Source organism: Mus pahari, chromosome 23 (genome assembly GCF_900095145.1).
Source record: "Mus pahari chromosome 23, PAHARI_EIJ_v1.1, whole genome shotgun sequence".
NCBI classification, from domain to species: domain Eukaryota; kingdom Metazoa; phylum Chordata; class Mammalia; order Rodentia; family Muridae; genus Mus; species Mus pahari.
The window spans coordinates 2,543,528-2,558,259 of NC_034612.1; the positions used below are offsets into that span (position 1 = coordinate 2,543,528).

Below are 14,732 nucleotides of genomic sequence, written 5' to 3' on the forward strand. Positions count from 1 at the left end.
GCCCCTCTGCCACCATAGCAGCATCCTTCAGGACCCTCTGCTTTCTGATGCATCCTCCTGCATCTTACAGTGACATCTGTGACTTCTGCTAGTGCCTCTGACACCTAGAAGCAAAGCCACCCCAGGGTTAAAGCTGGGCAAGCTCCATTTCCCTGGAGGCTGCCCAAGCTGCTGTCTGTCCTTCCCACCCGTCTGTCCTTACCTGCAGCGGTCCCTACTGCTGGAGGTACTTCCTCATTATGCTTTCCACGTCATCGTCGCCTCTCCTAGCAGAGCCAGGATCTCTGTGCTCAGGGGACATCTGCTCCCCGCCGTCACCTTGGAGTCTCGGGACTCTTGGACCACTTCCGATGCTGCCTGTACTTTTGAAGGACACGATGGAGCTGGAGGAGGAGGAGGAGTCAGAGAGGTGTGCGGGATCCTCCTTGGCCTCTGGGCTCTTCTTCAAAATGGTTTTGATCCCCGAGAGAAAGGAGCGGTCGGCGGCCTCTCCCATCTCAAAGTGGACTCCCGGATGCTTCGAAGCCTCCTTCCCATCTTTGGCAGCCCCGGATGAAGGAGCATCATTCTTCCTGATGGCCGGGAGGAAGTCATCAAAGTCCACTTTGGTCTGGCGTCTGTAGTTGAGGCTTGGAAGCTTCCAGTTGAATGGGTCGCTGTCCAGAGTTTCTTCCATCAGGTGAGAAAACTGTCGGTTCTGGAAGATCAGAGGTTCCTTCCCAAGTTCTAAGGAGATGGCGTCGTCCACGGAGGACTCCAGACACGGCCGCCTGGGACGAAGCGTAGGGGACAGGAGTCCCGTGGGGGAGCTCAGCTTTCTCCTTGTGCAGGGTCCCGATTCTAAGAGGGACTCACAGGAGCCAAAGCGCGTCTTCTGCTTGTCAGGCAGTAGGGTGATGTCCTCCGTACCCTCTGAGGAGATGCACTTGAGACTGGTGGAGCGGGAGAGACCGGCTGTGGCCCCGGGGATCCCCTCTGCTCCCAGAGGAGATTTCCCCCTGGTCTTCAGCGAGAGGTCTCCCTCATCGCTGCTGGCTCTGCCCCTCCTAAGTGAGGAGGCCCGGGTGGTCTGGAAGATGGGGAGCACGGGGCCGTCCCCCAGATGCAGAGTGGAACCCTGGCCTCTCTGGGCCCTCTTCCTGCGGAGCTCTTCCACAAACTCTGAGAGGGCCGCTGACGGGCTGGGCAGCTTGTCTCTAGATGAGGGTGACACAGCCGTGCTCTGGGAAGGGGGAGATGAGGACAGTGAACCGGAACGCTCCAGGGTGCTTCTTCTGTGGACAGCAAAGCCTTCCCCATCCCCCAAATGGTAGGGCTTTTGTGGACAGACTGGGTGGAGAGAGGCAGAACCAGCCTTCGAGGCATCTCTGGGAGCACCCCAGGTTCCGCTCAAAGCCGAAGATGCTGTTCTCAGTCTCTCAGAATCTCCAGCTTCTTCACTTAGCCTGTGTCAAGAAGAAAAAAAGACAATCACTAGAAACCTCGATTCACGGGATCTAGGGAGCTCCTAAGCCTGGGGGGTCGGGGGGTGAGTGCTATTTTGTCTCTGTAAAGGCGCTACCCGCAGCCTCAAGTAAGTCACGTGACCTGATTCTGCCTCTGTAACGGCCGACCTTACCGCTGCCTCGAGCGAGTCACGTGACTCGATGTGGAGCCTCCAGCTGCATAAATGATTTCCTGTTGCTTTCGGAGGTGTAATTTCTATCTATAATTAAACACAGCTAAGTACATCTGAGTGGATCAACCCAGGAGCTACTACTGTGAGAGACATGGGCTTACCGGGGCATTCTCTCTGACTGGGTAGAACATCACCCCAGAGGTACGCTGAGTGAGTAATTCCTTTTCTCCAAACGTGGAGGGGGGGGGGAACACGCAGGTGTGGCTTATTTAAGGGCAAGCTGAGAGGGCAGCTGCAACAAGTGGGGTGCTGGAACATTAGGCACCCGTGAGACCTCTGATGGCTTCGTGAAGTGGAGGATGGGGGGGCAGTTCAAATCATTTCACATGAAAACAACTCTTTGAGGGGGTGTGGGGGCGGTGGTGGTGGGACAACAGGCAGCTTCTCTTCTGGGACACAAGGGCTCCATTTCTATTCAGCAGTTTGTGACAGCTGTGCACCCCATCCCCAAAGCAGTCTTGAACCGTGTGTGAGGGAATTACAGGTCATATATAAAGGGTGTTTTGTTTGTTTGTTTGTTTTTTGTTTTTGTTTGTTTGTTTTTTTAAAGAGGAAGGTAGCAGGCCAGCAGTACTTCCCTTAATAAAAAATGTCTGTGCCTTCCCTCTCAGGGAAACAAGCCCCTGTTTACCCACTAGTGAAGTCTCAAAATTTATTTAAAAATAGAAGAGAACGTCAGGTGTCAGTTCTGGGCAAGGAGGACACAGCTGTTAGAGCAAGTCAGCAGGGAGGTGGGACCAAGCAAGGTGCGCTCCAGCTCTGGCTGCCTCTTGGCTCTGTGACAAAGGGGACAAGTGTGGAAGGTCTACCACACGCCAGCGATGGCTGGTACGTGGGCACAAAACATCCTACCTCTGGTTGGGAATAATCACTTCTGATTACACAGGGACAGGGCTGTGGAGTCTGGGGATACAGCCGCACTGAGGGGTGGCTGACGGGGACAGGAAAGCACAGAGAGGGTCTTTGCCGGCCCCTGTATTCATGGAAGATGATTATACCCCACAGGGGCTAGACAATGGAGTCTGGAGGGAGAGTCTCTTGCAGGGCCAGGGAGATGGTTCAGTGGCCACACAAATGTGAGGACCTAACCTGGGTTACACAATTTCATGAGGACAGAGCGTAGGTCTGGCTGCACTCACTGGCCCCTGCAGGACAAGTATAAGCAATGGCAGTGAGCCAGGACCTGCCCATCCCCAGCCCTGTTCTCTCTTGCCTACCACCCTGCAGGAAGCCCCACTGTCGGGGGTTCTACAATGTTGGCCTCCTAGACGGTTGGTTAGGAAAACAAAGGAGAAGCTTTCCGTTCTGTGCTTGGCATCCACTCCGTCATCAAGAACGCAGAAATGAGTAACAGTCGATTGCTAATGGCTTTGGTTGTTAGCATCCCACCCCCACCCCCGACCTCCCAGCCTGCAGACACAGCTCACCACTCAGCCCAGTGAGACCGTGAGTGGGACTGACTGGCCACCAGACGGGCAGTGACCTTGCATCACTCAGCAAGAAGCCGGCGGTCCCGTGCGCTACAACAAAAGCTTCACAATTCTCCATGGCAGCTGCCTTCATTCCTGCTTCTTGCCTGTCACTTCCTGTCCTGTCACAGCTGGACCTGCCTGAGCACCAAGTGTGAAGCAGTAATGGCTGCTTTCCAATAACCTGAAGGCTTGCTTGTTGAGAGCAGTGCTTTAGAATGTCCCCCTCCAACACACACACACACACACACACACACACACACACATACACACACACACACACACACCCATGCACACACATGTATACACACTGATATACATCACACACACCCATGAACACACACACACACATACACACCATATTCTCACACCACACACATCACACACCCACATACACACATAAGTCATACACACATGTATGCACACACCCATGCACACACATATACACCATACACACACACCACACACCTATGCACATACACACTTCTCACACACATACACACACGCCACACACACATGTGCACACATGCACATCACAAACACACCACAGCATACGTCACACATCCATGTATGCACACACACCTCACACACACATGCACACACTCATGCACATGTACACATGCACATCATACACACCAACATCCATGTAAGCACACACGCACCACATACACATAACCATGTATACACACACACCTCACATATACATGTACACACTCATACACATGTGCATATACATATCTTACACACCCACACATGCAAACCCATACCCTCACGCACCCCCAAACACCACGCACCCACTTGCACACACACACACACACACACACACACACACATGCACCCCCTACCCATCCACACACACATACACGCTCACACCACACATACACACTGCAAGGTGGCATCCACTCTGTTCATCTTATTCTCCTTTTTAATAAACAGCTTTGAGCTGCCAGGACCAGTGGGCTGCAGCTGAGATGACAAAAGTTATTTCCACGCTGTCTTGGCCCTGAAAGGAAGTGGGCATGATGAATGTATCTCAGGCCTTAGTCTCATCCATCGCCTGCCACTCAGGGTGCTTGCCGTCTGGGATTCGGGGACTGCTGTCTCTCAGTCCTGGAGCTACTCAGTACTCAGCCTGGCTCACAGTAGGTGCTCAGTAAATGGTGGAGGGGAGGGTGGAAAAGGAGAAGAGAAAGAGAGGGACAGAGATGCAGCAAGAGGGGAAGGTCTAGGAGCTGTGAGGACGAGCAGTAGAGCAAGGAAGGGACAACTGGTGGACCTCAAGAGGGTAGGGCTGGAAGGAAGATGAAAAGCCCAGATGCTGGGGAAGGGAAGGGGCAGACAGGTGAGGGCAGGGGGAGGGGGATGGAGAATCACAGGACAGTCCAGTTCTGTCATTTATATCTCTGACAAAACAGGTGGGGGGCGCGCTGGGCAGCAGGATCAGCCAGGAGCCCAGATGTGGGTCTGCAGGTCCAGACTGCACTGTAAGGTGCAGGAGGCCCAGGGTGGGGGCCCTGAGTGCTGTGGGTGTGGCTGGCCTTGGCTTCATGAGCAGGGTTGAGCCTTGGCTTCATGAGCAGGGCTGAGGAAGACAGGAAGGCCTGGTGCCTTTGAGGGATCAGCAGGGACACAAGCCACATCAAGTGACTTCTTGTTGGGGACTGCAGGGGACAGGGGTGTTGGGTGAGAAGAGGAGACAGAGATTTCCACGTCCCTCGTCCCTCTCAGCCTTCCCTGTGACTGTCTGCATCAGATGTCTGCGTATGAAGTTCTTTGTATGCCAATTCTGTGCAGACACTGGAAGATTTATTGATCCAGAAATCCTCTGGGCTTTGGGGAAAGGATCCTGACTCTGCTACTTGAGGCTGGCACATCCTGTCCCAGCTCTGGAGCCTTTAAACACAGCCTGTGGTCAGGCACGCAGACCTGTGACACTCATTCTTGCCCTCCAGGTGTCCTCTAGGGTAGCCTGGCTCTCTCTCTCTCTCTCTCTCTCTCTCTCTCTCTCTCTCTCTNCTCTCTTTCTCTCTCTCTCTCTCTCTCTCTGTGTGTGTGTGTGTGTGTGTGTGTGTGTGTGTGTGAGCTTGTTGTGATGGATGCATGGTAGATATCAAAGATGTCCATTGACGCTCAGAGCGCTGGCCAAGGAGATGCTACAGTGCTGAGGCCCAAGCGGCTGGGAAGATAGGGTGATGCCTGTCAGGTGGGGGTTGGGGGTGGACCCTGAAGGGAGGCTCCTGAGATAACTCAGGGACTTCCGAAGGCTGTCCCTTAGTCACTTCAAAGAACAAACTTTGAGGTGGCTCTCATACTCGAGGGCAGAACTAGTCAGTGATCACAGTTATGGCACCCTAACCTGCTGGGCCCTGCCCTAGAACCAGGGAAGAAGACAAGCATCTCTTCTGTCTCCATAGCAACCCCGAGAATCAGGAGTTAGGACCTCCAGGCATAGCACGGGAGAGGGAACATCCCTGTGGCACAGGGAGAGGAGGTAGCGGAGGTGGGGTCCCATGTAGGGGAGTCAACACAGAGCAATGCGTTTGTCTCTGTGGCCTTTTGCCAGACTCTGTGGGTGACACACGGCTCACACCATCGCTGACATCAGATCTTGGTGGCTGGGGACTTTATCTGGTGCTGTCTTGAATGATGCCGTCATCAGGAATCGCTGCCTCACATTCTCGAGGCCAGAATTTCCTCTGCTGAGAAACGCGAGGGGGCACATCCACCTCCCAGTGTTACAGAGAGGATAGAGGTACCCGCTGTGTCTACCTCCACTGCCTAGTGCCTCAGGCCATAGCAGATGCTCACTAGCTGATCCAACATACAGCAGCCCCAAACACATAATGGATTGGTGAGGGCAGTCATCAGTCCTCTGGCACACAGTAGGGTTCTCAGCTCAATATGTTCAGTTATTAGTGATTCTCTGATGCCCAGCACACAGGAAGAGTCCAATAAGTGCTGACCAGTGATTCCATAGGGACATTACATAGGAATTTCCTGTGTGTTTGGTGGCCTGGTATTACAGAGGATATAAAAATCTTTAGAATCCTGAAATTTGCAAAGTTAGGAAAAATGAGTCTTTAAGCGATTAATAGTGGGTTCAAATCCTGGATCTCCCCCTTTCCAAGCTAGGTTTCTTCTGGGGGCATGTCTCAGGTCTCAGGGTTTTATTAGGAGTTGGAGATGAGGTGTGTATGCTGGTCAGCCTCCAACCATCCCACAGTTTTACGGTAGGCAACACATCTTACAGTTTTATCTACACACTCAGTTGGCCCTTCACAGCCGCAGAGTCTGCATGTGTGTGCTCAACCAGATCAAAAATATTTGAAGAATAACCGTGACTGTACCAAATCCGCACAGATATTCTTTCTTGATGTTTTCCTGAAACGATATACTCTGACCACTCTTCAGCCGGCAGGTAAGTGAGGTCCGTGTGTTGGGTGTCAGAATGTGACTTAGGATGTGAGGGGTCAGTGTGGGTGTGGGTGTGGGTGTGGGTGGTACGAATCTGGACTGTATCACAATTGTTGGCATCTCTCTCTCTCTCTCTCTCTCTCTCTCTCTCTCTCTCTCTCTCTCTGTGTGTGTGTGTGTGTGTGTGTGTGTGTGTGTGTGTATGTGGGGGTAGGGGTGTTCAGAAACCAAGTCCTCTTAAATGAGTGAATGAGTGAGTGCCAATTCATTTCACAAGAGTTGTTCTTCATTCATCTATTTTAGCATCTTAACACCCACCTGTCTGCTTATTTGTCCTTGATAGCTGGTGCTAAGGAAGACCCCACACTGAGCACAGATGTTAAAGAACAAACAAGGCTTGTACTGGCAGACAAGGAGAGACAGAGAGGTGACTTCTAGGTACGGCTCATGCTCAGAAGAAGCCAGCTGCTGAGAATGGATCTCCAGTGGATTTACTGGAGCATGCCCTTCCCCTGCCAGGTTGTCTCATGGATGTGTCTCCTGTGCTTTATCCCCAGTGTGACCGTAGCAGCTGTGCTATGAATCCTGACTGCAGGTGGTGAGGCCACTGTACCACGTCACCCAGATCAGTATCATTGTCCCACCTCACATACGGGCAAACCGAGGCTCACTCCAGGGCCCTCAAAGGCCAGATGTCATTCACGCTTTGTTCTTCCCAGGTCCCCTCCCCTCCCAGGCTGAGGGATGGGGTGGGCCTGTAGGTGAAGTTTTGCCCAGGTTTTCACATATTCTCTCAAAGCCAATCATGACACAGTGAGTTGAAATGTCCAATGCACAGGCCTCTGGACCTGGTGTCAGACATAACCACACTGCGACACTTACAATTCCTGTCTCGGCATCCAGCTGGAGCCGGAGCCGGTTGGAGCCACAGGAGACTCAATACAGACTTAATGACATTGTGAGTCACCCCCCAGAGGTGAGCTGTTGCCCCTATTCCTCACCCACACCCTGAAACCATGGAGCAAATTAGTAAGCTATTGAATACTCGTGATGTGCGAGGTGAGAAGTGGATTTCCTCTGAAGATGGCCCCGTGATGCAAACACCAAGTTCAAGAGAGCAAATGCTGAAGACCTGCATGGTGCCTGGGGACTGAACACAAGACGCACATCACACACATCACTGGGTTGCATCGGCACCACATTCCCTGAGGCACAGGATACCGTGAACTTCCTCTGTTGTACAAGAGGCTCAGAAATGTTAAGCCCAGACACGTGATAAATGGAAGGAGGTGGGCTTATACCCAATGGTTTACCGGATCCTCACCTCCTAGCCACTCTGCCTCCTTACCCTTTACTGTCCCATTTTACAGATGAGAAAGTTGAGGCTCAGAGGGGCGAGCAGGCTTTCTGAGGAAGCGGCGGAGTTGCGGGATGCCTAGCCCGGTCTGTCTGTCTCGAGGCTGGGCTGACAAACAGAAGCAGAAAACAGGCTATTCTCTCCCCCGCTTTGAGTGCAAGTCTTTGGTGCTAGCTCTGTATACATCCGTGAAGACAGGTTTGCTCAGCAGGAAGTTCCAGGGTAGGGATGCAGCTTTGGGGCTGGCAAGGGAGCTCACCGTTTTACCGAGCCTGGAGCACAGGCTTTCTGGAGGCGGTGGGATGACTCAGGCTTTGGAAGAGGGGAGGCGATGGGTGGTGTTCATGGATTTGGAAGGATAAGAGGCTGTGGGTGGGACCCTCCACCCACCACTTATTAGCTGATCCCATCTGCAAGACTCTTGACGGGCAGTGATGACTACCCACACATTGAGGGCAGGGAAGTGAGGCTTGGGAGAGGACAACAGCCTGAGAGGAAAGGTGTGAAGCGAGGGGGTCAGCAGGAGGCTGCCTCTGTGTCCACTCTCCTGGCCTGATTATGTGGACACTGGAGGAAGGCAAGCATGATGCGGTAGGGAGGGACAGCAGCCAGCTTTGTCGGCAGTTCCTTGTGATACTTCAGTCTATGCCAGTCCTCCACACAGAAGCCAGGTCGGTGAGCTGCCTCAGGGGACCCCACCCACACACCTTCTTCCACAGGGCATCTCGAGCTTTGCCCATGCCCCTCTCACAGACACAAGGAGCAGGGTCTGTCAGGGTTGCCCTCTGGAATGAGTGGGGATGTGAAGATGCCTAGAACAGGGATCAAAACTCAGATAAGAATCAAGTGCAGTCCCATGTCCTGTGCTGTGGCACAGAAACCAAAGTCCACTGGAACCTGTGACGTATTTTGCGAGAACTGGAGGCCTCTAAAGACCCCAGTGCATGGAAATGGCAGAGTTAGAGGAGGAGATGGAAGGGTTTATTCAAGAGGCCCTGATTTGAGCACTACAGATTACACACAACCTTAGTTCCGCAGTCTGAACATGTGAACAAAGACTGTGCTGATGCAATGAATCATCCCCCAGAAACCTCATGAAGATGATCCATTTCAGTGAAAGAGGCAGAGAGCGAGGGGCCAAGTGTAGAGCTTGGACAGACAGACAGACAGACAGGCACAAAATGGGGGACCCAGTGGGGAGCTACAGTGCTCCCTGCCCAGTCACTCTGTAAGCCTCAGACTTCTCCAACACAAAGCTCCTTATCGCCTAACCAGCCTTAGAAGACAACCAAACACCATAATTAACCTCCTCATAAGATCCTTCCTTTTAAAACCCCGGGTTACATAAGACTGTGTGGGGACAACTGGGGAGAACGCATATTGGAATCCAACATAACACCACATGCTTGCTAATGTCTGCGAGCCTGGGATAACCGTGAGAGAAAGAGAGTATGGAGACAGAAATAACGTCAGCTTTGAAAAACTTGGACAGTTACCAATAAAGGAGAGGCCAACGACGCCCAAGGTGACTGGACACCATCATTCCTTAAAGGGAGATGGAGGGAGAGATGACCCAGTTACTAACATGTCTGCCATGCAAGGACGAGAATCAGAGTCCAGATCCCCAATATCCACATAAGCAGCTCGGCTCAGCCACGAGTGTCTGTGATCCCAGCACTGGGAGGATGGAGAGAGGCAGAGCCCCCGGGCTTGCTAGCCAAAGACATAAGCTGAATCCATGAGCTCTGGGTTCAGTGAAAAGCCCTGTCTCAAAAAAGCAAGACGGACGTTGATGAAGGAAAACCCCTGATGCTGACCTCTGACCTGCACAGGCACAGCACACACAAACATGGACAAACACATATGCACCTTGTGCACACACCTAAAATTGGAAGAAAGGAAGAGAGGTGGGGGGAGGGATACAGAGGAGTCAAGTAGAGTCTTACAGGTGATTCCAAGGGTCCCTTGCTGTATATATAAAATTTGACACATTTATCACTGTTCAGTGATCAGTCCCACTAAGAAATCAATGCCTCTGAGGCCAGGTTGGCCCCCAGGGCTCTCAATCCCCCCCAATGCTCCTGTATTATAATTCTGTATTATAATTTCATGCTTACTATATCTCTCCTCCAAATAACGTGCCCTTCATAACCATACACATCTTTCCTTTATGAAGTCCCAGAGTCAAGTTCCCTGAAAGGATTTATAGACTGGAGGGAGTGAGAGAGCAGAGGGGGATGGCTTGAAGAGGGCGGAGGGCAGCGTGTCTGCCTTATATAGGATACTTCAATCAGACCCCAGTCAGCCAAAGATACTTTCTGTGACTTAAAAACAATAGAATCAAAACCAGCATTGAACATGCAGCCCCGAACACGTTCTCCAAGAGCCTGGCCTCATTTCTACAGGGTGCTGTCCACCTCCAGGGATCAGGTCGGTGCAGGTGTTGCAACCTCAGCTCCTGTAAATCTTCTCTCTTGCCCCTGGACAGAGAACATAAGGTATCTCCCTAGTCCTGCTTTGGGAGAGGGGGACACACTGGCTCTACTGTTGAGTCTTCTGAACTTTTTTCCCTCCCAGTTTTGAAAGACATAAGATGTGATTGAGATCTCCAACTGAACTGTGGATTTGTGTGGATCAGCATTCTTTAAGCAAATTCTCAGCAGATTGTGTCATTAACCATACCTGGATATCAACTGGGTATGGCAGAATGGCAACTGCTGGCAAACTGTAGATGTATTCATAAAGGCAGGTTCCTTTCATAATGTAGTTCTAAGTGGATGTAAATTATCCATCCATCCCTCCATCCCTCCATTCATCTATCCCCTTACTCATCCCTCCTTTCCTCCCTCAATCCATCTCTTCATCCATCTGTCAGTTCATCCATCCATCCATCCATTCATCTGTCCATCCATCTGTCTGTCCATCTGTCTGTCGATCCATCATTCATCCAGCATCTATCCATCCACCCATCCACTCATCCACTCATTCATCCATCCATCCATTCATCTGTCCATCCATATCTCCATCCATCTGTCTGTCCATCCACCCATCTATCCATTCATCATCCCTCCATTCATCTATCCCTTTATTCATCCCTCCTTTTTTCCTCAATTCATCACTTCATCCATTCTTCCATCTCTCCATTCCTCCCTCAATCCATTTCACCATTCATCTATCAGTCCATCTGTCCATCCATCCATTCATCCATCTACCTGTCTGTCCATACATCCATCTGTCCATCTCTTTGTCTGTCCATCTATGCATCAATCCATCCATCCATTCATCCATCCATCCATCCATCCATTCATGTAATACATCCATCCATTCATCCACTTATTCATCCATCAGTTCATCCACCCACCCATCTACCCATTTATCCATCCATCTATACATCCATCTATTCATCCATCATCCATCCATCCATCCATCCATCCTTCCATCCATCCATCCACTCATCTATCCACCTCTCTCCATTCTTACATCTGTCAAGACCCATTTATGGAGCGCTTCCATGCTTCAGGCTGTGAAAGTGAATTAGCCATTGGTTCAAGGAACTGATCATCCAGGAGAGGAAGTAAGGCCACCGAGCTATAACTAAAGGAGAAGCAGAGAGACCCTGAGGCACATGAAAACAAACAAAAATATTGGTTTAGCAAAAGAAGTTTGAAAGTCCCAGCAGCATCCAGTTGTGTTGGATCAGTCTGCACCAAATCCTTACTTAGGAAAACCAGACAAGCTAAATTTAGATTTAAAGAACTTCAGAGAGTCTCCGAGGCAGCCATAACTTGAAGATGAAATGGAGGGAAATTATTAGTTGGGTCACAGTGCAGTACTAAATATTAAGGGGAATTATCAATCAGGCAACAGTGCAGTAGAAAGCCATTTACCCAAATAGCAGTTGATTGTCTTCTAAAGATCAGTCAGCCTCAGAAGGAGAGGGCATCTATTTCCCCTACAGAGAACTTATGTCTGGATTAGGCAAAGATTTGCCATAGGTCACTAACAAGTTAAAACCAGAGTAGAGAGTGGGAGGAGAAACAAAGGAATGACTTCATCAGAAAATGGCCTTGGCTGAAGACACAGGTGGAAAGTTTTGTTACATGGGAAGCTTGGACTAAAACTGATATGTGACACATAGTTCCTAGGGCTCAGGGCACTGACAACTTGCTCAGGGCACTTGGCTAGAACTGACTAGGGTTGTAGTGCCCCTGGGAGCCCTGGTCTGCACCCATCAGACAAAACTGCATCACCCTGCAGCAGAAGGTACATGCACAGTATCCCTCACATCAGGGCTCAACTAGGAAGAACCCAATGCTCACAAATGTTCCAGAAAAATCCGTGTATCAGGCTGACTGACAATGGAGGAAGGGTCCAAAATGCCAACGAAGAAACAGAAACTGAAGGTCACCCAGGTACTGACTGAGGATCCATACAGAGCTGGAGGCCACCACAGAAGACAGGAGGGTTCTCACAGTGGAGATAGGAGGAGGGTTATGCTGGATCAAATAAAGGTGGGCTGCGGCCAGCTAGGTTGCTCTGGCCTTTAAACCACGAACATGCCCAACATCAGTGGGGAACCCGGTCCCTGTGTCAGCAGCTGTTGGAAGCACTCAGCTAACTGTCTGACTGACTTTATCAAAACGAGCCATTCCTGGAGTTAGGAGGAAAAGCACAAGACGTGAAGGAAGTGGTGGTGACTCAGATGGTCCTGTGGATTGCAAAGTTACCATGTACTCGGAGTGGGGCATTGCGGGACAAGCTTCCTTGTGGAAGGGGTGTTGTCATGAGGGTCTTAAGATGTCTGGCAGTGTCCCCCACCTCTGCACACTAGAGACCAGCAGCTACTGCCACCAACATGGACAACCTTGTCCCCTGGGAGGAGATGGAGACCTTCCTGGGAATGTTACCAAGACAGATTAGGGTACCGAGGATCCGCCAGATTGTCATTATATACAGCACTGCAGACCGACCTCACAGACTACACACAAACATGGAAGGGTGGAAGCTGCTGCAGGAGGTGCACACACACAAGGGACTTCCATGTGCTTTAAGTTCAAAGCCAGGCCCTTCTAATGGAGGGTGTTGGAAGTCAGCACAGGGAGGTTATCTTTGCAGAGGGAATGGGCCAAGCAGCCTTAGGTGGCAATGATTCAGCTTTGGTCAGTGTTCGAATGTTATGTCAAGATGTACCTGCTTCTGTGTACATTTCATTAATAAGTTTACTTAACAAAACTTGAAGTCAATCAGGCTTCCAGCTCGTTTATCCCTAGTGATTGATTCCAGTCATTGGAACTTCATTTAGGTGAGCCCAAGATTTTCGTGTGTGTGTTTGTGTGTATGTAGTTTTGCGTGTGTGTGTGTGTGTGCATGTGGTTTGGTGTGTGTGTATGTGTATGTGGTTTGGTGTGTATGTTTGTGTGTGTAGTTGTGTGTGTGTGTGCCGTGCGTGTGTGTGCTACTGTAGGACACAGGCTGATATCTGGTGTCTTGTTCTTTGACTACCTTGCTTTCTGAAACCTGCTGACACTGAACCAGGAGGTATCAGATTGGCTAGGCTGTCAGGCCAGTGAGCACCAAGGATCTCACTGCCTCCATCTCCCCAGAGATGAGGTTATAGATCCACGCCTTTACACCAGCTTCTTATGTGCTTCTTATGTGCAGTTAACACTTTACCCACTCGGTCACATCCTCAGCCACATGCCTCCCATTTTCCAAATGTTTCCTGAACCTCACCATCTAGAACTTGGGCTTCTAGACAGGAAAGGACACAGAAGCCCTTTCAGGAGTCACATGGGTCTTGTGGACGAGCCCTGCACCCACCATAGATTGCTTTGGTCTCTCTCACCAGCTCTCTCCACAGCTCGGGGCCGAGGGTTCACACTGAGTATCTCCCCCCCTCCTGCAGCTCAGCACCTTTCCCACTGTCCCCCTGACACCGACCCCCAAGTACTGATGAATACATAGAGAACCCTCATGCCTAGGAAGACAAGAGTCCTCTCTCCCAGTCACCAAGGATGTTCAGAGTGTGTTCGGATCACCCTGTGCACCAGTTCTAAACTACAGAGATGGGTAAACACCGAGTTGTGTAGAAACAGGACCGGCAGAGGCAAGGGAGCCTACTCGGAGAACAAGGTTTTTAAGCTAAGACCCATCCATTCACGTATCTATAATTAATGAGCTAATTACCACCGAGTCTTATCTAATCATGGAAGCAACACTCCTGACAGACCCTTGGCTTTAGTCTGGGGCAGAGTAATTGCATTTCCTTGAGTAACACAACTTTATTTATTTTTTTTATAAACAATACCCTGTAATTTAGACCTTTTTTGCTAATTCAAGTGAGCCAAATAAAATAACACCAAGCAGGATGGCAGTGCTGGTGTGTAGCTAGATTATTTTCCTTTAAATAGATAAAAAAAGAAAAGGAAAGATCAAGCCAAGAGTATGGGTGGAGTGATTATAAAGTGCATTTCCCACCCAGGGGAGGAGCAAGGTTGTAATGTCATCTTTTAGTCAGACTAAGTGATACCATTCAGTCAGGACAGCAGTAATTAGAGGTGATTACACGGCAATTAAGAACTCCATGGTTGTGTGAGGTAGAATCTTTTATAGCCTGACCACCACAAGCCTTCTGCACTGTGACATATCTTCAGGAGAGAGCTCAGAGAGAACTCCAAATGCCCCAGGGCTGACTATGGCTGAACAAGCGGTTACCAGAACTGACTGTGGGATGACTGACAGGTCACCAGGGCTGACTGTGGGATGACTGACAGGTCACCAGGGCTGACTGTGGGATGACTGACAGGTCACCAGG

The 14,732-nt window shown here is 50.5% G+C and overlaps 1 protein-coding gene across 2 annotated transcripts in view; it reads right to left on the reverse strand.

Annotated features, from left to right (window-relative positions):
- The window catches only part of Myo18b (myosin XVIIIB), a 209,404-nt gene that overhangs the window by 3,080 nt on the left and 191,592 nt on the right, over nt 1-14,732 (reverse strand). For both annotated transcript variants that reach the window (XM_029533813.1, XM_029533814.1), the window contains exon 43: nt 203-1,445. In XM_029533813.1, the coding sequence (XP_029389673.1) occupies nt 215-1,445 (1,231 nt within the window). In that variant the 3' untranslated portion in view covers nt 203-214. The remainder of the gene's footprint in view (nt 1-202; nt 1,446-14,732) is intronic.